At 50.9% G+C, this 22,372-nt stretch overlaps 1 protein-coding gene across 5 annotated transcripts; it reads left to right on the top strand.

Annotated features, from left to right (window-relative positions):
• The first annotated feature begins 227 nt into the window (after positions 1 to 227).
• On the top strand, positions 228 to 20,640 carry LOC125738030 (semaphorin-3D-like). 5 transcript variants are annotated; one of them, XM_049006507.1, is made up of 18 exons: positions 228 to 478; positions 4,459 to 4,609; positions 5,770 to 5,930; positions 6,171 to 6,233; positions 6,326 to 6,445; positions 6,835 to 6,928; positions 7,304 to 7,429; positions 8,496 to 8,647; positions 9,541 to 9,655; positions 9,743 to 9,812; positions 9,897 to 10,041; positions 10,985 to 11,207; positions 11,607 to 11,695; positions 12,427 to 12,468; positions 13,220 to 13,377; positions 14,324 to 14,388; positions 14,557 to 14,696; positions 19,730 to 20,640. In XM_049006507.1, the coding sequence occupies exons 2-18, from the start codon at positions 4,471 to 4,473 to the stop codon at positions 20,123 to 20,125; spliced, it is 2,298 nt and encodes a 765-aa protein (XP_048862464.1). In that variant the 5' UTR covers positions 228 to 478; positions 4,459 to 4,470; the 3' UTR covers positions 20,126 to 20,640. The 5 variants fall into 5 exon arrangements, with proteins under 5 accessions (XP_048862464.1, XP_048862468.1, XP_048862465.1 ...); XM_049006511.1 differs by having other exon boundaries at positions 19,514 to 19,871; XM_049006508.1 differs by lacking the exon at positions 228 to 478 and adding an exon at positions 2,612 to 2,658.
• The last annotated feature ends 1,732 nt before the right edge of the window (positions 20,641 to 22,372 follow it).

Raw genomic sequence — 22,372 nt, 5'->3', positions numbered from 1 at the left:
TTAATTTACCGGCAGTGGAATTTAGGTAGCGAATGTATATCTTGTTTTCCTCATTACTACTTTATAGTAACATTTAATTTGTATAACAACCGCCACCCCTGCCCGTTAACAAAACGGCCGTGGCTTGTCGATCGCGAGATGATTAATGAATAATGAGACCGCCCCCCCGGTTGGCGAAATATTTATTGCTACCCCATTAAAAAGTAAAATCATTGGCTCTAGTCTGGCCACGTCCTTGGTATATTGTGTTCGTTTTAAACGCCATCAGTTAGACACAGAGGTGTGAACATTGCAGGTAGACACGCTGCCTCCCCAGGGTGACCCCTCCCTGCAGGCTGCCTGGGGCCGGTGGACCAGCTGTCCGAGGCGCACTTACGTGGGGAAAGCTGGGGTGTCGGGAGCCCCTCTAATGTGAGGCTGTCTTTCACAGTGAAGGTCTCCAGCGCTTCTCTGCTTCAGGTTTCATCGTTTAAAAGTGGTAGGTAACCGTTTTAATACCCGCTTTGCATTTAAATGTATTTACCTTCTTCATATATTCTCTCTGGTTTAGTTAGTAACTGGAATGCAGGTGGTTAATTTTTCGGTTGCAGCCGGGAATAAATACAGCGTATAGTATGCGGCGCTCCGGAGTGAGACTAAATGCTTAAAATACACAAAACTGGAGCGTTTTCTCGGAGTTTGACCTGAATGTTCATAATGAAACGTTTGATTAACAGCTTATGTTTGCAGGCATGTGTATATTTTAAAGGTTATCTAACCCAAGAAGTTTAACTGGGTGTTTTAGGGCGAAGCGCATTTGTGCATCCTGCGGGAATTGTGGAGCACAAATGTCCTATTGAAATAGTAAAACAGTAAAAATCCGGTGTTTTCAAAATCACATATACCAGCCGCTGATTATTATTATTAAGGGTCCAAAGCACGAAGTGCTATGGAACCTTCTTGTTATTATTATTATTATTATTATTATTATTGTTAGGCTGTATACCTGGGTTTCCTATAGATTTTAGTAATGTTTATTTAACCTAAATGTAATCTAAGAAAGTCGTCATTCCCGTCATTAAATAGTTAACCCCGGTTGGACTTGATCTTATGAGGCTTCAGTCTCCAATATAAGCCTCTTTCATACAGTATTTGGAAAACCCACCTGATCGTTTCACTGACTGAGAGTACAGCTAATTCATTGGCGCCTGAGTATCACTGAAACGCTTATTCCTTTATTCAAGAAAGGTTAAGTCTGTCATCGACCCCAATGACAGGACCCCCCACCCAGAAGTTACTCTGTATCTTGTTAAGAAGTTAGAAAATTCTCCCTGCTATGTTTTTTATTTAAGCTGGTGCGGAATGTACAAGTTTGTCGATAAAAATGTTTGTCTGTGGTTAATGGTCTGGGTAATGACACTTTAAATAGATTTCTTTAAGAAGATGTTTAACACCTTTAACTTTTATGACTTCTCTCCATATAAATCAAAGTTCCCAATGAACTTTTTGCACATTTATCACCCCCCTCCCCGCCCCCCACCACACACACACTTTCCAAGACTTCAGGTGCTGAAATGAAGGTGATGCTTCTGAGATGCTTTTTGTTCTTCCGAATCTGGCAGGATCCCAGTATCTTAGTGCAGAACATTAGCTGATGTCGGCCGTTATGTTTCCGAAGCCGAATGTGCGTGTTGGGGTAGGAAAGGTCTGCCTGTCGTCTCCTTAAAACGCGGAAAACCGCTGTCTGTACACATAAAACACACCAATTTAATGACTGTAATGACGTCCATGCAGCTCCCTTTTCCAAAAATGTCCATAACAAAAACACTGTCCTTCACCAAGTGTAAAAACGCGCGTATTAAACACTCTTTTTTCTATGTTTTCTTCTTCTTGAGTCTGACCGCTAGAATGTGGACTTTAATGAGGATTTCACCCCGGGGGTCCTGACACCCAGGTGCCACTGCTGGGCTGCCTCTGGCTCCTCTAGCCTCCCGAGGCGCACGGGGTGGTGTTGGTTTGCAGCTCTTTCTTCTTCTGCACTCTCTCGTGCGCATGTGGCTTGGAGGGCGTCTCCTAGTGAGGCTGTTCTGCTGGCTTCACGCTGCTTTTTGCTGTGGTTTCTTAGCGTGTAGAATTTCTTTTAGAACGAATAAAACCAAAGTTCTGTTCAGTTAATGGAACCACGAGTCATATTTGCGTCGGCCGTAGTCATTTGGTTTTGCCTAAATCCTCGCCGTCGTGTGGCTTCACCCCCCCCCCCCCACACACACACACACAAAGCAGTACATGAGCTGAAACATATCCTGGAGGATGGACCATTAACGCATCGTGTAAAATAAAGGAAAGGTACTGAAAGTAAAAATTCGGATTTTGAGCCAGTTGATCCGTTGAGTTATCTAAGCACAGACGAGCTCCTCTGCGTGAAGATGAGAGACGATTACATGGTGCTCCTCCAGGTCCACGCTGGAAAGGAGCAGCCGCAGATAGCAGGAGCATTTACACGCCGCCTGTAATCTGTGCAAACGGCGCCGCGCACTATTTGCTCATGAGTGCATGCGAGAAATCCAAGACATTTGGCAGCTGTCAAGAACAGCTGGTGCGATAACCTCAGGCTGTGCCACCCTATGCTAGGATTTATACACAGCACGTTGCCTGGGGGAAGCAGTATTTTAAGTCTTTGTAAGTTTTCATTCTCTGACTGTATATCAAGTCGGGGTGGAGGGGGGGGGGGGTGGTAGCCCACTGTGCAATACTGTTAATTACTGTACTTCCTATGATGTTCTTCGTACTGTTACTATTTATTTTTTATTATTTATTGTGACTATTAATGTCTAAATGAGTGTGTTGTGGATCTATCTGTCTCTCTCTCTGTCTCTCTGTCTGTCTGTCTCTCTGTCTGTCTATCTATCAAGCAGGCTCTTTACAGTTTTCCCTTCTGTCCATCCACTTCTACAATCTCTGTCGTTCTTTGTTCCAAAACGTATTGCACTGTAACGCTATGTCGAAAATGTTAAGAGCGACTTTTGCATTGAGGAGTTGCTTTAGTGCCGGTATGTAGATACCATGAGGCGTTTCAGATGATCCAGCGAGCTTGAGTTGCATTTGGTATCCTTGTGTGGGGCGACTGTTACTCACTCACAAGGTCACATTAATGTTAGGGGCTGTGAGGAGCGTCATATACAATCTGTACCCAGGTGAGCTTTTAAGAAATCCTGGTTCTAGCAGTGATAGCAGAAATGTGCCACTTAAATATGAACGTTTCTCAAACGCCCCCCAGTCTTATTTCACCCCATTTGGTAGATAAAGTCTCGTTTTGATGTCCTCTAAGAGCTGCAGATTTTATGCGCTGCTGTATGTAGATTGATAGGCACCAGCAGTGGTTCATTTGAAATGTCTGTTCACATTCACCTCAGGTCCTTATCAAGGCCAAATTAAGCACTATGACGGATTGTCTATTGCTGATATACAGAAAGGGGCTTTCATCTCAAAGCATTAGCTGTTTGTAGCTGTTAGAAAGCCGTGCGTTTCCTACCCATAATGCACTGCCCACTGGGGCTGTTGCCATGCTCTGCTGCCGGTCCTCGCTGCTTCTGTGGCTTCCCAGTCCGTTTCCTGATGGACGCTCTGCTATGAAGGTTAAGTCAGAGTACACCCTTAAATACCCCGGTGCCATGGAACTCCCTGCAAAGCTTCAGCCCTGAAGCGTGGGGTAACGACTCTGGGACCGACTCGCACAGTCTTGGGGGCCTGTAAGTGCAAGGAGCTGCTCTTGCAAGGAAATTGCCTGTTTCTCCTACAGCTTGTTCCGCAGTGTGTCCCTGATGTCTGAATGTTATAACTCCATCAGCTGTGGGTGTAAACAGGAAAAGGGGGGGACTACGCACTCCATGGCCATGTCAGGGTACATCCCAATGCTGATGCTACACCGCTGATCTGGGCTGATCTGCAGAGGGGCTCATCCGCATGTCGCTTTAAAGCTGGTCGTTTTAGCTAAGCTGCCGCTTTGCGTTTGAACAGCTGCTGAAGAACTTGCCTTAAATTGTGTGTTTAATTTTACATCCAGGATTCAGTGTGGAATGAGTGGAGGAGTGGGCAGTTTGCTGTGGACTGACGTTAACCCGAGTGCCCGCTGAGTCTTTCCCAGTTGACACAGACGGGATCAGCAGCTGTTCTCACCCACGTTGTGGACCTAGTCCTCCTCATAGGGGGCTGTCTGAGTGCCTGCACAGGCATGAGAGTTATTTCTGTCTGCATGACCTTCATCTCTGGGAGCAGAATTAGTAATGGGTGCGTCCAGGGAGGAGACAAAGGGAGCAGCTGATGGCGTCGTGTGCGGATCAGGGTGACCTAACCTTCATGGAGACACCATGACATGCGGCTGCGTATCTACCGCCAGGCCTCCTCACCTGTTGGTGGCGCTGTCCCTGCCCTCTGAGGGTACGGCTGCCCCGGGGTAACCCTGCCATTCTTCCTGTGCAGGGTCGCCTGGCCATGGCTGTGCGGCAGGAGCTGCGACGCAGAGGAGGCGAGCACCGGCTTTGGGGGCTCCTGGCCGCGCTGCTCCTGGTGCTCCAGCCCACCCTGGCGAGCGGGAAGGACGGCGTGCCGCGGGTCAAGCTCAGCTACAAAGGTGAGCGCCTGTGTCCTTGGGGGCATCTGCTGGCTCATGCTGTTGCCAGAAGAAAGGACGGATGGGTCTCGCTGAGCAGTGCTGATACTGGTTAGCTGCGCTGCATCTGCACTCTGGAGTTTCTGAGAGAGCAGCATCAGTTCCTGGGGCAATTGGGGGTGAAGGGTCTCGCTAAGCGGCCCGATGGTAACATTACCCATCTGCCTCTGGGATTCAGTCACAGACACACTGGCCTAAGCCGCTGAGCCACACCCCAAAAGAATCAATTTGGCTGAGCCAAGGCTTGAACCCGAGTCTGTCTGCGCCACAACACAATCACAACTAAGAAAATGAGAGCGCTTTTCAGAAACAAGGTGGTCCTTGTTTCCCTGAGTCTTTAGGCGTGTTTATCTATAATCGCCTTTACCTCGCGTCCAAGCAGCCAAACGTCTCCACGCTCAGCAGTGATTCATTCGTCTTTAGTCCTGCCAGAGTGCTCCACCCGGTATGCTACCATCAGACGGGACTGGCGTCGCATGACGTTATCGCGCCTTATCTTTCCTGAAGTGGCCATGAGCCGCTGCTACTCCTGGGTCACGTGACGCGTGAAGATAAACTGCAGCTGGCTCAGAGTAACGTGAAAAGTGAGATGTCAGCTGACAACATGAAGCTTCATTTGTCCCTAAGGGTGGTACCATTTTATTGTTTTACTCACCTCGAAAGGTTACTTTGGGCCCCCTGTCCCCAATACCCATAGCTAGCTAGCTGGTTAGCAGAACATGCTGCTTCAGAGAGGGATTAGAGCCCAGGATCCCTCCAGTGCCCAGGCCAAGTGGAATAGGCATCCTGCTTGCCAGTTTTAATTTTCAGTTTGCCTGTGGGGTGGCATGTGAATCAGCCTGGTTGAACACTGTGCTAGTGATCAGAAGGTCAGCGGTTCAAATCCTGTGGTTAGCAAAGTGATGTCACGGAGTACGGCGGAGTGATGTCATGGAGTACGGCGGAGTGATGTCACGGAGTATGGTGGATGCTGCGGCCCTGTAAATACAGCGGTGATTGTTAATTACAGGCACCGTGCCTGACCAGTTCTCTGCATGGTTTTCAGCTGGCTAAACACCTGCACTGTGTGAGGCTAAGCAGATGGGAAAGTGCCCACATACTGCCCCCTATCTGTCCACCAGAGCTGTTGCAGTCTGGCAGTGGGGTCCCCTTCCAGGGCTCCGCTGAGGGGATGGGCTTCCAAAGCTTGCTACTGGATGAGGAGAGGGGCCGGCTTCTCCTGGGAGCCAGGGACCACATCTTCATGCTAGAGCTGGAGAACCTGAACAGGAACATCAGGAAGGTACAGAGTGTTAAATGAGGCCGGTGATTAGGGGCTGCGGATTCCTGGTATAACAGCTCGCCTGTTACTCCATCTTTCTGCTGCTTCCAGGAGGTGGGAAGGTGGGCTCGTGCTCAGCTTTTTTTCCCCTGACTTCTTACCCCATGTAACTTGCTTCACATCGCAGAGTCGTGCCTCTCACTTGTCAGTCTCCCCGCTGCCAGAATCCCACCCTCCCCCATGGTCTTGCCCCCCATGCAGGTCAGCTGGCCCGCCTCGCGTGAGAGGGTGGAGCTGTGCAAAATCGCCGGCAGGAATGCCCAGGTGAGTCGCGCTCTTTGGCAGCGGCATGTGGCCACCGGAGTCGGAGCTGCCGGGACCATTTTTAATCACCTGACTTTGCCTTCCTCCTGCAGTCGGAATGTGGCAACTTCATCCGTGTGCTTCACACCTACAACGCGACGCATGTGTACACCTGCGGCACGGGGGCCTTCCAGCCGCTCTGCACCTTCCTGGAGGTCGGAGGTCGCGGGCAGGTACGGCAGATCTGCCCTTAGACTTCAGGACCCTTATGGCGAGCACCTTCTCCATCAGCATGCTAGCAGTCTCCTAAAAGCCTTTTCATACATACATGTACATAATAGCCAAAAGTCTTGTATTTTATTTGCTTACTTATGGTTAAGGTTAGGGCTGGATAGGGGTTAAGGTTGTCATTATTGGAATTAGGGGTTTTCCCTTTAAATAGATGGTCCCCACAAAGATATCAATACATTGTGTGTATTTGACTCAGTTATCAGTAAATACTGTAGCCTGTTGATATGGCTTGTGTGTGAGTGAGAGCGATGCTTCCCTGCACCGTCGATGGTTGCCCATACCGTACTGTTAATGTTTCACCATATTGTCGATGCTTGTCCTTGCCCTGCAGGACGATGCATTCTACCTACATGTGAGCTCCGCTGAGTCCGGCCGGCTCAAGTGCCCCTTTGACCCCTGGCAGCCCTTCGCCTCCGTCCTTACAGGTCTGCTAACATCGCGCCCGGGACGGGCGAGGGGGCTAACGTTTCTCTAATGCCGTGCCCAGGATGGGATAGGGGACTGACACTTTTCTAGCTTTCATGTTTTTATGGTTCTCAGTATGAAAGCCAAATCTTCAGGATGAACTTAAAGAGAAAAAAATGTCTATTAAAGTATGATTCGGAGGCCTGTGAAATGTTTATTTTGGTCTTCAGTTACATATTGAAATTGGGGAAAGGCAGCAGACTGAGAAAGCAGGTGAGCCTGCAGGGGTGGCAGTGCCCAGCGGGAGGGTGGCAGCCTCTGCCTAGCTGCCGTCTTGGGCTGGTTATGTCGGTGCTGCCTCACGGTCTGCTTCCCCCTCTCGCCACGGTGCCCAGACCGGTACCTGTATGCTGGAACAACGTCGGACTTCCTGGGAAGGGACACAGCTTTCACCCGCTCCCTCGGACTCCATGACCGGCACTACATCCGAACAGACGTGTCCAAGGACTACTGGCTGAACGGTACCGAGCTCCCTGCTCCGCTGTCCTGCCCTAAACCGAACACATTGACATCTCACTTATTTATTTAGCAGGCAATCTTATACAAAGCATGGTCATACAGTCCTTGGAGCGTTTGGGAGTTAAGGGCTTTGCTCAGAGGCCCAATGGTGACATCACTCAGTCATCCAGGGATTCAAACCGGCGACCTTCTGATCCGAAGCCACTGAGCCACACACTGCTCCCTTGTCAGCTAAAACATGAATGAAGAGGCAACCTATGTGTGGGTTCGATCGGGGCTCCTGTCCGAACGTCGGGTCCCGCTGCTTGTTTTCGCAGTTTGAGTCATTACCTGCCTTCTCCTGCTGTCCAGCCTCTGTCGCCATCTTCGTCATCATCGTTACACCCTTGACTCATTTCAGAAGACTGGAGTCGATCCAGCAGGTCCTTGCATGCAAAGAGTTTGGGGGGGGGGGTCGATTATGATTAGGCTTAACATTAATGAGGGCAGTCAGTCCTGTAGGCCCACAGCCTTGTCACTGAGGAGTCTGACAGTCGCGGAGGAAGACTTTCATTTGGGAGTTTAATGCAGCGCATGTGTCTGTCTGTCTGTCTGTCTGCATGTGTGCCTGTTGTTCTGTTACGCCTCCACTGTGGACACATATCTTAACATGGCCAACACAAACCCCCCCTCGTCCCCAAGATGACTCGGATTATGTTGGGAACACTGCCACCCAGTGGTGTTGCTGCGTCCCACGCTCCTCTTAGGGCCCATCCATGTGGTCCGGCCCGATACCCAAAGCCGCTTTTCACAGTGTTGAGTGTGTTTCCGCCTTAGTCAGAATGTCACATGCATGACTGGTGTGGCACCAACATCTGCTTACAGCCCTTATGAATACAGTTTGCCCCCCCCTCACTCTCACCTCCAGGGTACTGTCATCATGTGCTTTACCTGCCCTTCACCATCCGTGTGGTATTACCACATCCTTCAGGCATGAAGGGGGGTGTCCTCTGCAGTGCCACACCCCTCAGCGGTTACCCGCACCCCTGCAGGAGAGCCAACTCAGAACGCTGCCCTCTGTGCTTTCAGAGGCTCGCTTCATCGCCGCCCACCCCATCCCAGACACCCACAATGCAGACGATGACAAGATCTACTTCTTCTTCCGCGAGGCTTCCAGAGACGGACGAGATGGGGGATCTCGAGATAAAGACGTGCATTCCCAGGTGGCCAGAGTGTGCCAGGTGAGAGGGGGGGGTCCCTGTGAGAGGAAGGGGACAAGCTGCTCTGCTTTGGGGGTCTCGCATGAAAAAGCATGTCAGTGCACAGGAAGCTGAATTTATCCAATGCAACATACATCTTCAAATCAGCGGCTATGGGACTGGAACCAGAAACCTTCTGATCACAGGCATAGTGTCCTAACCCACCGAGCCACACATTGGCACTGGCCCCTGTGCGATGTGAGCCACGTGAGAGAGGACCGGCGCACATCTACTGCAGTTATCTGTTTATATCTGTTTACATCACAAAGTTCCTTTTTCACAAATCGCGTCTGAGAAGAACCCAAGATGAGAGCTGACGATGGGTATTCAACCTGCCTCACAGGCAGCGCACCGGCTGTCTGTGAGACAGGAACACTGTGCCTTGCGGCTTCACACCTGTTATATATGCCTCTCATTTCTGCACAATATTAAATATGCGTACTGCATATTTCACTGCACTGAATAGGTCTCAGAGAACAAGATGTTTATATGTTATCTTTGGTTTGTCTAACGTTGCCAGTCTCCTCTTAGAATCTTCCAGATGATCAAGATAGAACTAGTCAGTTAACAACCCAGTTTACCAATGATGGCTATTCTAACTTGTATGGTTCCCTTGCCGAATATATATGGCACACAAAATGAGATTCATAAACAGTTAGCGCCCACCCCCCAACCCCTCAAAATCAGTCCTTATGAATACAGTTTGCCCCCCCTCACTCTCACCTCCCGGGTTCTGTCATCATGTGCTTTACCTGCCCTTCACCAGCCACGTTGCTGCCAGTTTCCAGCCTTTCCGCTGTGGGAGACGTCCCTGTACATTTCTTTATGTTCAGTATTTTCTTCTCACAGCAGATGATTTCTTTGCTGTTTTTCAGAACGATGTGGGTGGTTTGAGGAGCCTGACCAACAAATGGACGACGTTCCTCAAAGCCCGGCTGGTGTGCTCCATCCCCGGGCCCAACGGGGTGGACACGCGCTTCGACCAGCTCCGTGAGTCTGCCGGGCCGCATGGCCGCTCTGCGAGTCCCGCTGGGCCGGTAAGACGGTCCTCAGTCTTCATGTTCCTTCTGTTTGCAGAGGACATCTTCCTCCTCCCCACTCGAGACAAACGCAACCCCGTCGTGTATGGTGTCTTCACCACCGCCAGGTAGCAGCTTCTGCAGTCGTCCTGACAGCCTGAGCATCCTCCATGCGGAGTCACGAGTAGGCCTGAATCGGAGTCTGTGTTCAGCTCTGTCTTCAAAGGTTCGGCGGTGTGCGTCTACAACATGGCCGAGATCCGATCAGTGTTCAACGGACCCTATGCCCACAAAGAGGGACCTGGGCACCACTGGGTGGAATACGAGGGCCGAATTCCCTACCCGCGCCCCGGGACGGTGAGCTGCTCCTGGGCTGTGATTTACAGCAAAATCCTCCTTGTATCACTTGTTCTTGCTCCCTTTTAAATGTCTACAGGTTGTGCGGTAAGCACATGCGATGTCCAGTTGCGATTTATTTACACATACACTTCCATGCCACTCATTCACACTTATTATCAAATAGAATATATCCATCCATCCATCCATTTTCCAAACCATTATCCTACTGGGTCGCTGGGGTTCTGGAGCCTATCCCGGAAGCAATGGGCACGAGGCAGGGAACAACCCAGGATGGGGTCCACACTCACACACCATTCACTCACACATGCACACCTACGGGCAATTTAGCATGTTTTTGGACTGTGGGGGGAAACCGGAGTACCCGTAGGAAACCCCACGACGTCATGGGGAGAACATGCAAACTCCACACACATGTAACCCAGGCGGAGATTCGAACCCAGGTCCCAGTCGTGTGAGGCAACAGTGCTAACCACTGCACCACCATGCCGCCCCAATAGAATAGATGTTACATGAAATTATTTGTGGTTTGGTATCATGGATGCACCGTTAACAGTCCAGAAACAAGTTTGCCGCTCTTTCCTCTCCTAACTGCTGATGCAGCACCGATAGCAGAAAGGGGCGGGGATTACACTAACCTGTTTCCTATAGGCTACTACAGTTAACTGACAGATGAGGGAGAATGATGATTGGATATTACCCTAAAATCCTGTTGATTAAAAGTTAGTTCCAGTAGTGATGAAATGAGCACTTTTCTCTCGTGTGCTTGTCGTTTTTGCTGCAGTTCTATCTCAAACACTAGGTGGCAGCATTTAGCTGTTTTAGGGGATTATGCAGAAAGTAAGTGGTGGGGCAGGGATGCTGACTGTGTCAGGGTGTTTCACCATCACTGGCAGGGAAACTATATCGAAAGAAAACCCCGTTGTTTCTGTTTTTAATTCAGTGTCCGAGTAAGACGTATGACCCCCGGATAAAGAGCACAAAAGACTTCCCAGACGAAGTGATTAGCTTCATCAAGCAGCACCCCAGGATGTACCGAGCTGTGTACCCCGTGTCCCGGGAGCCGGTGTTCACACGTGTCAATGTAGACTACAGGCTGACGCAGATCGCCGTGGACCGGGCCCTGGCTGCGGATGGACAGTATGCCGTCATGTTTCTGGGGACAGGTGGGCACTGATATGTCTGCCACGAGCCCCTCACACCACCTGGCTTCTAGGGGTTGCATATTCTCCCTGTGGTGTGTGGGTTTCCTCCAGGTCCTCCGTGCTGTATGTTGTGTGTTGGAAGGCAGATAATATTCTGTTGTTTCTCTTCTTACCAGTAGAGGGCAGTAGTACCTCTAAAATAATGTGTTTCATGTGTTCGTATAGCAGGGTCTCATTGTAATCTATTATGAAAGGTTTAATGCATTTCAGTGTTTTCACAAGTTATTTATGGCAGTATGAATTGTAAGAGCCTCCTTAAATATTTGAAATGTGTTTTAGCTAACCTCTAACAGTACACTAGCCCTTGTTGCTGATACATGGTGAGTGGAGTCTGACAGGGTTTCGGCTTTTGTGTTTCAGACATGGGGACGGTTCTGAAGGTGGTACCGCTTACTCAGGACAACTGGGCCACAGAGGAGCTGGTTCTGGAGGAGCTGCAGGTGTTCCCGGTACAGCTCAAATCTGCTCGAGCCAGAAAGGAGAGAGGGAAAAAAAAGTGCACTGTATGACTAAGTAGAATGCGTGATGCCGGGGTGCCAATCGGGGAGAGACGAGCGAGACGAGGCCTGCAGGAGTGTATGCATCACGCCTCTGACAGACGCATAAACAGGGAGCTGCTCTGTGACCCTGAGAGCAGATTGAATGAAGGCAAATGCGCGTTTCCTCCAAATCTGTTTTTCAGACAAACTTCGAGACCCTCCCTGTATAAATGAGATGCACACGCTGCACTTTAACCTCGTCTTAGCTGAGTGAACTGACCATGCGTGAATACAGAGCAGGCCTGCTGAATGTTCTGGATGCAGTGTTGGGGGGGGGGGGGGCGTTGACTGTGAGGAGCAGCTCTGAATGCAGAGGTCTTCAGTATGTTTCAGTATGGCCTTACGTCACGGAGCTTCTCTCCTTACCTGTTTTGTCATCTGGATTTCATGTAGGTTGGGAAATCAGTGATCGCAAAACCGCCTCTCAACTCCTGACATATGTGCAAAATAATGGCAGGACAGAATTCCCATGAATCAGAGAGCGAGTCTCCTGTCAGTGCTCCCCACTGACCCAGTAAATATGCCTCCGGATGCAGCTTAAGCTTTGGTTGGGGTCCTTACAGTAGTTGACGCATATGAGACCAGTTCAGCACGGCCAAATGAAAGCATTTGGTAAAATGTGGTGTTTTCTGCTGTTCCAGGCCCCCACACCCATCCTGAACATGGAAATCTCCTCAAAGCAGGTATGAATAATCATGCATGTTTCTTTGTCCTAATGTGCAGAATAATTACCTCCTCCCTCCTCATTTAAAATACCTGTGCGAGGCCCTAAAAGTGTCCAACTCACCCCGCACCTCACCCCCCACCCCGTAACATCTGGGAAGGTTGGTGATGACCCCGTACACATGACCCTGTGAGGAATCTGCCTGCATAAGGCCAGCAAGCTGACGGGAGGAGAAACCCCAGTACCAGCCATGCAGTCAGTATGCCCCTATGGGGGGGGGGTTTGATATTTGAGGCGGCTCTTTCAACACCCCCCCCATCCAAGCACAGCTATCTGGCAAGTTCAGTGTCAGGTCAGGAGGGCAGTGAAATTGTGAACTTGAGTCTGTTACTCCCCCCCAGCTGCATGCTGGTATCACTCCCTTTGATCCTTTGCAACCACCCCCCCCCCCCCCAATTAAATTTCCACATACAAAAGTTATAAAATCCGTAGAGTAAAAACCAGGAACGATGCGCATTACAAAATGATGTCTGTCCAGACACTGCTGCTGTGTGTTTACATATACATGCTAATGCTAACCCTGCTAATGTTTAATATGCTCCGTGTGTTTTACATCTACGTAACTCTAAAACCTGATAGCATCATAGTGTAATGTTAAATATGCTGTGTGTTTTACATGAACTTGCTAATGCTAACCCTAATGCGAGTTAGCCCTATTCTGTAGCTTTCTGTTAGTGATTTTAATGCCCAACTGCTGTCGCGCCCTGCAGCAGCAGCTCTACATCAGCTCCCGAGATGGCCTCGTCCAAGTGTCCCTGCACCGCTGTGCCATCTACGGGCGGGCATGCGCTGAATGCTGTCTCGCTCGGGACCCGTACTGTGCCTGGGACGGACACGCCTGCTCTACCTACATCTCAGCATCAAAGAGGTAGGCTTGCTTATTAGAGCTCTGTCTCGCTTCCAGGAACCCTCCCAGCGGAAACCGGGGCTCCAGCCCCCCACACCTCGCACCTCCTGGCTAAGTCTGTGTCATTAATATGACGAATAGACCTGCCATCTTCTCAGAAATGTCAGATGTTTAGCATGTGGGCAGTGCTTTACTGCTGACTCTATCGTACACCTTAGGTTTGCTGTCCTGCAGAGGCACAGACATGTTTAACTCAAGCTTCTAGTGTCCATTGGTCCTCTGGCTCCCGTTTCAAGGACTCCTGGTTTTTAGCTGTGCTCAGAACTTCAGTTGTAACTTTGTAGTTTGCATTGTTTCCTCCTCCACAGTCACAACACTGTTAGGTTCTGAAAATTGATTATGATCCATATCTGGCGCTAAGTGATTAATGCCTGCTGTCACTGCTGCAGTGCATTCTGGGTTTCAGTAGCAACCGCAACGTGATGCAGTTATTTTTGGAGAAGCCAGTTTTCCATCCGTCCCCCGGGTGGGAGGGGAGTGGGGTCACATGACTCTGTGTGGGATCCTCTGAATATGAACGCAACAGAGCGGCAAGGGGTGATATCGCAGGATGGTGACCCCTGAGGAAGCAGAAGGCAGTGCTGCTGGCCCCCTCAGCTGGCGTCTGAGCCTGTTTGTGTCTGTATGTCCTCACACATCTGCTCTTCTCCTTTATTTATGCAACGTTCCCGAAATCGGTTGTCGTCAGGTTATCAGAGGTCGAGCAGCAGTTTAAATCAGTGTCAGGCCTGTTGGCGAGGCCTCCCTCCAGGTGACACGAGGGCTCCCCCTAGAGGAAGCTGTGAGATCTCCACTCCTCGACCTAGTGCCTTTAACCACATTTTGCTAGAAATGAAATAGGGTCCTCTTCAGGTTGACTTCAAAGGCTTGAGAACATCAGTTTGATCAAAGGATTTTGTGTTTATAGGAGAACAAGAAGACAGGATATTAAACACGGCGACCCCTCCAGTCAGTGCTGGGATGTCGAGGACAGTAAGTTGTTTTTATGGCGTTTATACAAGAAATAAATGAGGGTATGACAATGTAGCCATCTAGCATGCTAACAACAGCTAAGTAAATGAGGGTGTGGCGGTGAAGAAGTCTAGCATGCTAATGACATCTAATTAGCAGGATAACACTTGTCTGTTGTCTCTGTTGTAGCCATGAGCTATGCCGAAGCCGAAGAGAGGCTGCTTTATGGGGTGGAGTCCAACTCCACCTTCCTGGATTGTGTGCCGAAGTCCCCGCAGGCCCAGATACGCTGGTTTCTCCAGAGGTCTGCCTCTGACCAGCAGGAGGAGGTAAGGGCTGGATCGTGAAGTATTCTGTGGCACCTTCAACTGAGTATCTGTGCTGGAGCATCTCCGACGTCGTCCAGCAGATGTTTGCTGTTGATTATCTGTTACAATATGCAGTCTTGGACTCTCCTGCTCTTATCCTCACTTGAGAACAGATATTTGGATCTTCACAACCTAAACATGTGCGATGTGGCTTCAGGACACAGGGTTTTGACCTTTTGTTCACCATCAGACTACTGCACAAGTTACATGAATGTTGGAGTAAAGACAGCTCTAGCATGTCTTTAATGTGATGTGTTTAACAGGAGATGAGTCTTGGTCTGTCATGGTTGTCCTGTGTCAGCTAGTTGCTTCAGACTCTCAGAAAGGCTGGCCTTCTCAGAAAGGCTGGCCTTCAAAGAAAGGCTGGCCTTCTCCTCAGAAAGGATGGCTTTCTCCTCAGAAAGGTCTGCCTTCTCCTCAATGACCTTCTCCTCAGAAAGGTCTGCCTTCTCCTCATTGGCCTTCTCCTCAGAAAGGTTGGCCTTCTCCTCAGAAAGGTCTGCCTTCTCCTCAATGGCCTTCTCCTCAGAAAGGTTGGCCTTCTCCTCAGAAAGGTCTCCCTTCTCCTCATTGGCTTTCTCCTCATTAACCTTTTTCTCAGAAAGGTTGGCCTTCTCCTCAGAAAGGTCGGTCTTCTCTTCAGAAAGGCTGGCCTTTTCCTCAGAAAAGTTGGCCTTCTCCCGTAGTTGCTGTCTTGGGGATGGAGCGGTCATTCTTGGGCAGGCAGACTGATGCCCCCAGACAGTCCGAACACTGTGAGTCCCCAACACCCCTGGATGACTCAAACACAGCCAGACTTGAAATAACATACATTTCACTTTTTGTTTCATGACGGAAATGGTCCTATGTACAGAAATGCTAAAACGGGCCAGTGAAGGGCCCTCGGGCAGGGGAAGGGTAACCCTATCTATCCATATGCTCTGGCCCAGTTCACTAATGCACTTTCCTGGGGTGGTGTGTGGGGGGAGCACTTTTAAAGCTCTCTGTCTGGGGGGTGATAGCACTTCACAGGAACATGGCTGGAGAGGCAGGTGCAGGGGGGGGCTGAAGCCGGGCGGTGGGGACACGTTTTAGCCTGAGGATTAGAAGAACCTGCAAATCGTGTGAAAGGAGCTTTTATTATGAAGTGATCTGGTTTTTCTGGAAAACGGCCCTTTTTTACTCGACTAATGACCTGTGGGGAGCATAAAAACGAAGGGAAATACTGCGCTAAAAACACAACTTTCAAAATGAAACCATAAAAATCCCAGCATTGGAGCAGACGTTACTAATGAAGATCCTGGCGATTTCAGCTTTTTTTATTAAGTTCCAGGAACACAGTGTTTTGTCTCACGGAGAAGTACTGCTTTATTAAGTGTGTGAATGGAGGGTCGAATTTGTCTAGGGGCACTGGGCCGGGCCCTCAGTGTGTTTCTGGGGGCGAAGCCAGGCCTGTTTTTTTTGGTGGGGGGGGGAGCACCAGGCTGGATATTTGGACCACATGGGGGAATCGGGTTTGGCCTGGCCACATTTCTGGGGGTGTAAGGCCTGACCATGTTTGGGGCTTCTGGGGGGCATCAGGCAGGGTGTCGCCATGTTTCTGGGGGTGTTGGGCTGGGCTTGGCTGTGTTTGGGCCATCTGGGGGCGTTGGGCCGGGCCTCGGTGTGTTTGGACCGTCTGGGGCGGTTGGGCCGGGCCTTGGTGTGTTTGGACCGTCTGGGGCGTCGGGCCGGGCCTCGTGTGTTTGGAAAGTCTGGGGCGTCGGGCCGGGCCTCGTGTGTTTGGACCGTCTGGGGCGTCGGGCCGGGTCTCGGTGTGTTTGGACCGTCTCGGACGTCGGGCCGGGCCTCGGTGTGTTTGGACCGTCTCGGACGTCGGGCCGGGCCTCGGTGTGTTTGGACCGTCTGGGGCGTCGGGCCGGGCCTCGGTGTGTTTGGACCGTCTGGGGTGTCGGGCCGGGCCTCGGTGTGTTTGGACCGTCTGGGACGTCAGGCCGGGCCTCGGTGCGTTTGGACCGTCTGGGACGTCAGGCCGGGCCTCGGTGCGTTTGGACCGTCTGGGGCGTCAGGCCGGGCCTCGGTGCGTTTGGACCGTCTGGGGCGTCAGGCCGGGCCTCGGTGCGTTTGGACCGTCTGGGGCGTCAGGCCGGGCCTCGGTGCGTTTGGACCGTCTGGGGCGTCAGGCCGGGCCTCGGGGTGTTTGGACCGTCTGGGGCGTCAGGCCGGGCCTCGGTGTGTTTGGACCGTCTGGGGCGTCAGGCCGGGCCTCGGTGTGTTTGGACCGTCTGGGGCGTCAGGCCGGGCCTCGGTGTGTTTCTGTCAGCTCTCCTGTCTTCCCTGCTGCTTAATGAGGGTTTCTAGTGCTGACTAAGCTCTCCACTATGATTAATTGCCCACTGGTTCGCTCTAAACCCTGGGATCTGTGATTCTGAGCTTATCCTGCTTATCGATTGTAGAGGTAATTAATGCCACCTGCTGCAGAGGAGAGACGTCGCCGATTTACTGATTGTTTGGATGACCAGAGATCGGCAAAGTGGCTGCACTTCTGTTTGTGTGTTTCTCAGGAAAAGCACCTTCGGATGTGTGTGTGTGTGTGTGTGTGTGTGTGTGTGTGTGGATTTGCACGTCTCTTTCCATCATGGTTTCCTGTCATGGCTGTCCAGGCCTTTCCGGGTGTGATGAATGGCATCATGATGATGCAGTTTGGGACATGGCCAGTATGATACTGCTGATTGAAAACCCATAAGCTTCCAGCAATGCTTCTGCTAAGTATGGTGTGTGTGAGTGGAGGCTCGTACTTCATACTGATGATGACAGATGAAGGGAAGGAAGGGTGGGGGGATGTCGGGGCAGGATGGGCAGACGGAAGGAGCCTCCTCAGGGGATGGGCCTGACCTGCTATCCCCTACTCAACCAAGAGGGAGTGTGGTTTGCACCCTGGTCCAAAGGCAGCACCCAGGTTCCTGTCACCATGTCATGATGGCTGCCCTCTACTTGCATGACAGATGGCCTCCGGATGTGATGATGGCGCATTTCATCACATGCCCTGGCAGGTTGGCTTGTGGCTTCGTCAGGAGAGCTGATCCTGGATCAGCAGCAAATACGCAGGTCCATGCCCTGGCAGGGTGGCCCATGGCCCTGTCAGGAGAGCTGATCCCGGATCAGCAGCAGAATCACAACTCTGCACCCAGGCAGGGCAGCCTATGGCTCCATTTGGAGAGCTGATTCTGGATCAGCTACAAAAAGAAGTCCGTGCCCAGACACTGCAAAAATGCCCAGGATGTTCCTGGGAAATATATCATGGGTAATTGGAACTGAATTGGATCCCATTGGCACTCGATACGTTACAGCCGCGGCGTTTATGGCAGTGCTGGGATCCGGTGTGATTCGGAGATTTACGCCAGGGCCGCTTCCAGGTCCTGGGCCCGACCCCACCTGCCCCCGTCCGTGTTCCGGTTCCCCCTGTCTTTTGGGTGTGTGATTTACAGCAATGTGTGTCAGGCTCGCTAAGCTGTAGTGATTAAATGGCCGAGGTGCGTCAGGGCAGAGGAGATGCAGGTCCATCTAGCTGGCCAGACCTCGCATCTGAACCGTGTCTTCATGTAGCTGGACGGCGCCCCCAGCTGGATGGCGCCTGCGATTCTCATTACCTCTGCTTATCTGACTAAGCTGGCTGGATTCCCATGGGTCCCACATCTGTATGTCTATGTCTATATGTGTTTAGAAATGAACAACAGTGATAGAGCAGAATATGTCATTTATTTAGCAGATTTATGTATAGATTATATACAGCTGAATATATTTCATATTCTATATTTTACTCTCTTTTCCCATGTTCCTATTCTCCTATTATTCACAGCTGCTAGAAGTGACCAGGGTTACATTTCATTACATGTGTACAATTGTGTATGTGACGAAGAAACCTCTTGAATCTTTCTGTCAAAAGTAACCTTTTTTCCCTGAGGAAGCAGGGTCAGAACCCATTGTGGGTTATGGGTCTTGCTAATGGACCCAAGAGTGAAACCACTCTCCTGACCCTGGGGTTCGAACCAGGATTCGACTGACCAGAAGCAGCTTAGTTCTAATCAGGCAGTTGGGATGGATCCAGCCTCCCTGTAACACACCGACAACCCCAAACAGAACGGCTAGAAAACCATACACCTTAAATTCAGCCCCCTGGGGTGTGACCCTTTCCGTCCGCACTGTGCCTGAGCAGGAGCTCCCGCTTTCGGGGGGCTTGGTGTACATGGAGTCCTGCTCCCTTGTAGCCCCCCCAACCCCCGAGAAGATGAGCAGGAAGCAGAGCGTAGTCAACCTCTGACACGGCGGCTGCCCTCCTCTTTGAAAGCTGCCCCCCCCCCACATCTGTGTTTTCTTAGCCCGACAACTGTCTGACATGAACGCCCCTCTATTGTTGGAAAGTAGGGCAATGTAAAAGCCACTGGGCAGGGCGTGTCCTCAGCGCATGGGCGCTTTAGTGGGGGTGACCTTTGACCTGCCCCTCAGGGACCGTGATTGGCTCTCCCTCCGTTCCGGTCATCAACGTGCTTCGCACACCTTGAATGGATTTGTTCGTTTGGGCTCTGTGACCGAGGGGGACATGCTGATGTTGTTACGGTGCCCACCCCCCCCCCCCCCCCACAGTCATCTGCTCATAATCTGAGGGAGAATTGGACAAATTAGCCTGCGCTTATTTAGCCTAATTGACTGTAATAATACCTCCCTGGGTTTCTGGGAAACGAGAACCAGAGGGGCTGGCCGGTTTGCTACCGCATACTTCTGACTTTCTTCCTCTCTAGTCCGATCATCACGAGCTTCCGGTTCCCTCGTTTCCGGTATGTTGCCAGCTTCCTGTTCCCTGGTTTCCGGTATGTTGCCAGCTTCCGGTTCCCTCGTTTCCGGTATGTTGCCAGCTTCCGGTTCCCTCGTTTCCGGTATGTTGCCAGCTTCCGGTTCCCTCGTTTCCGGTATGTTGCCCCCCTATTGACGACAGATGTGTTCGATAACCCCGGCAGGTACAGCCGGACGACAGGGTGGTGCAGACCGACCTGGGCCTGATGATCCGGAACCTCCGGCGGCGAGACGCGGGGGTGTACCACTGCGTGGCCCAGGAGCAGCGCTTCGTCCGCACAGTCCTGCGTATTGCACTGCGGATACTCAATGGGACCCAGCTGAGCTCCGGAGACCCTCCTGCGGAACCACCCCCACGTTACAAGGACTACCTGCATCTGGCTGGGGGCCCGCTACCCGCCATGGAGCGCTACTGCGAGCAGGTGTGGTTCCGGGACCGGAAACCGTGGCATAGAGCGTCCTCTGCTGGCAAGTGGAAGCACCTGCAGGAGAAGAAGAAGAGCCGGAACCGGAGGCATGGGGCCGAGTCCCATCCGCATTGGGTTTCGCATGGGTCCTAATGCCACCTGCTTCGGCGTTGTCCCTAACAGGGTGTGTGAGGGGCTGCGTAGGCAAGTGCTGGGCAGGATGGCAGCCTCCACTGTACAGCTCTGAGCTCTCACTTTGGCTGTGAAGGGCCTGCTGATCAGGTTATGCCTGTTTAGCTTGATGTTTTTGTACAATATGCCTGTTTTTTCTATTGAGCATTATTTATGCTGATTTTTAGCCCTTCCACTGAATAACGATCGTTTAAGTGTTACATATAATTTTTTTTTTAATTTTCAATAAGGTATGTTTTTGTATTGTACATATAAATTAAAATGCCTTTTCCAAAGTCCTGGTCCCAATAAGGGAAACCTCAATTTAATAAAAACCTGTGACTGCAATGAAAAAACTAAAAATGTAAAAACTGTTGTATTTTGCTTGTTTACTTATGGTTATGGTTAGGGCAGGGTGGGGGTTAAGGTTGTCATAGTTAGCGTTGGCATTTTTCCCATAGAAATGAATGAGCGGTCCCCATAAAGATATGATTACACGACTGTGTGTGTTGTGTGTGTGTGTTTGTGTGTGCGCGCACGTGCTTATACCCGAGACCCCATGATGTAAAGTGTCAGCTTCACAGAGGGCTGGGGCTGCATGAACAGACTCCAAAGGCAGCATGTTTACCCCCTGCCGGCGAGACTTCCGGAAGGTTCCCATCTGCTCTTAGGTAGCTGGTGACTGTCCAGGGCAGGTTTCACGGGAATGAGACCATCTCTACCATCCATCTCTGCCCCTACGAAGTACCTTAACTCGAGCAATAGGACACAGGCTGAACACAGACAGTAACCTTTCTGCACATCAGACAGCAGCGAGGTGCATGACGTGCGAACAAACGAACACATTACGTGGAACTAGGCAGAGCGCAAAGACAGACGGCAAATATACTGCAGACAAGTAGACATATTACAGGGTCACTTAAAAAGTACACAGGGCACAAATAGAATATACTGAAAAAAAACAATATTAAGGAGATAAAACAAAAAAGAAATAATTCATTTGTCGATGGTATATGTGCAATAAAAAAGACGTTTATGCAGGAGTGATATTATCATATTTAATGCGTAGCAGGGTAACATTTTTCCGACTGCTAGATTTTAGACACTGGAATTGATGATCTTAGGCCTTGAAAGCTGGTGTCTGGTAATTCTGCTGCTCTGTCTTGTCACACACCTCGGCTCCTGGGTGAGGCCCATGTTGATTTAGATGGTAGAGTCGTCAGGGAATCACGAGAGAGTGAGAATGTGCATGTTGCCTCTGTCCGCAGCAGCAGATTGCGTCCGTGATGCATCCAGGTTCCTCTTTGATCTGACAGGGTCCTGCATGACCCCAGCTGTAAGGGGTCACTCTTGTAAATCACCCTGCCGTTGACCTGTGCTGACCTCATCCAGCTGCTTCGTACATGGCTCCGACCTCACGGGACTTCCTAGGGCCTTATGGGTCTCCTGGTCCTCTCTCTCCGTCGTGTTGTTGTGTGGGGTAGTTACTGATTGGCTAAGAAGTCCCACTCCAGGGTGAATGAGAAGCAGTTCTCAACTGACAACTCTTATGTTACCCTTGTGTTAGAGCTCCCTAAATCCTGTCTGTCTATGACATTTTTTTGCATAAGTCTGAATTTACCTCAGTCAGTTTTAGTCGAGCTACCTGTACGGGAAAAATCTCCTGCTTCCTGTCCCCTGCTTCCTGTCCCCTGCTTCCTGTCCCCTAATTCCTGTCCCCTGCTTCCTGCTCCTGCCGTCATGTTCCCTGATTCCTGTCCCCTGCTTCCTGTATCTTGCTTCCTGTCCCCTGATTCCCATCCCCTGATTCATGTCCCCACATCCTGTCTGAGGATTACATCTGAACATCTCTCATATGGTGCAGATTTTCCGTAGATTTTGCTCTCACCCTGTTTCAGGGTGGCTACTGAAAGCTTATCTGGTGCTGGGGTCCTGTTTGGATCCCAGCCCATCCCCCCACCACCCCCACCCGGTCTCGGTGTCCCCCCTACTCTGCCTCGCATCTGATCTGCTTCCAGCCCTGCCGCCGAGCCAGATGCCCCCTCCCAGCCTGCAGAGACGGACGGCACTCTGCCAACTCGCCCGGCTCCACAAGGCTTGACCTTGGCTGTGTTTGCTTGGCCACCCGCTGGTCCCAGGTACGAGGCGTGGGGCCTGAACACGCGGCCGGCCTTCCATTCCACAGAACACGCACATATCCTTGGTTCGGGTTACAGTGTACCCCGTGCT

This window comes from Brienomyrus brachyistius, chromosome 3, assembly GCF_023856365.1.
Source record: "Brienomyrus brachyistius isolate T26 chromosome 3, BBRACH_0.4, whole genome shotgun sequence".
NCBI lineage: Eukaryota > Metazoa > Chordata > Actinopteri > Osteoglossiformes > Mormyridae > Brienomyrus > Brienomyrus brachyistius.
Note: the sequence above shows the minus strand (reverse complement) of the source record. Positions and strands in the feature narration are given on the sequence as shown.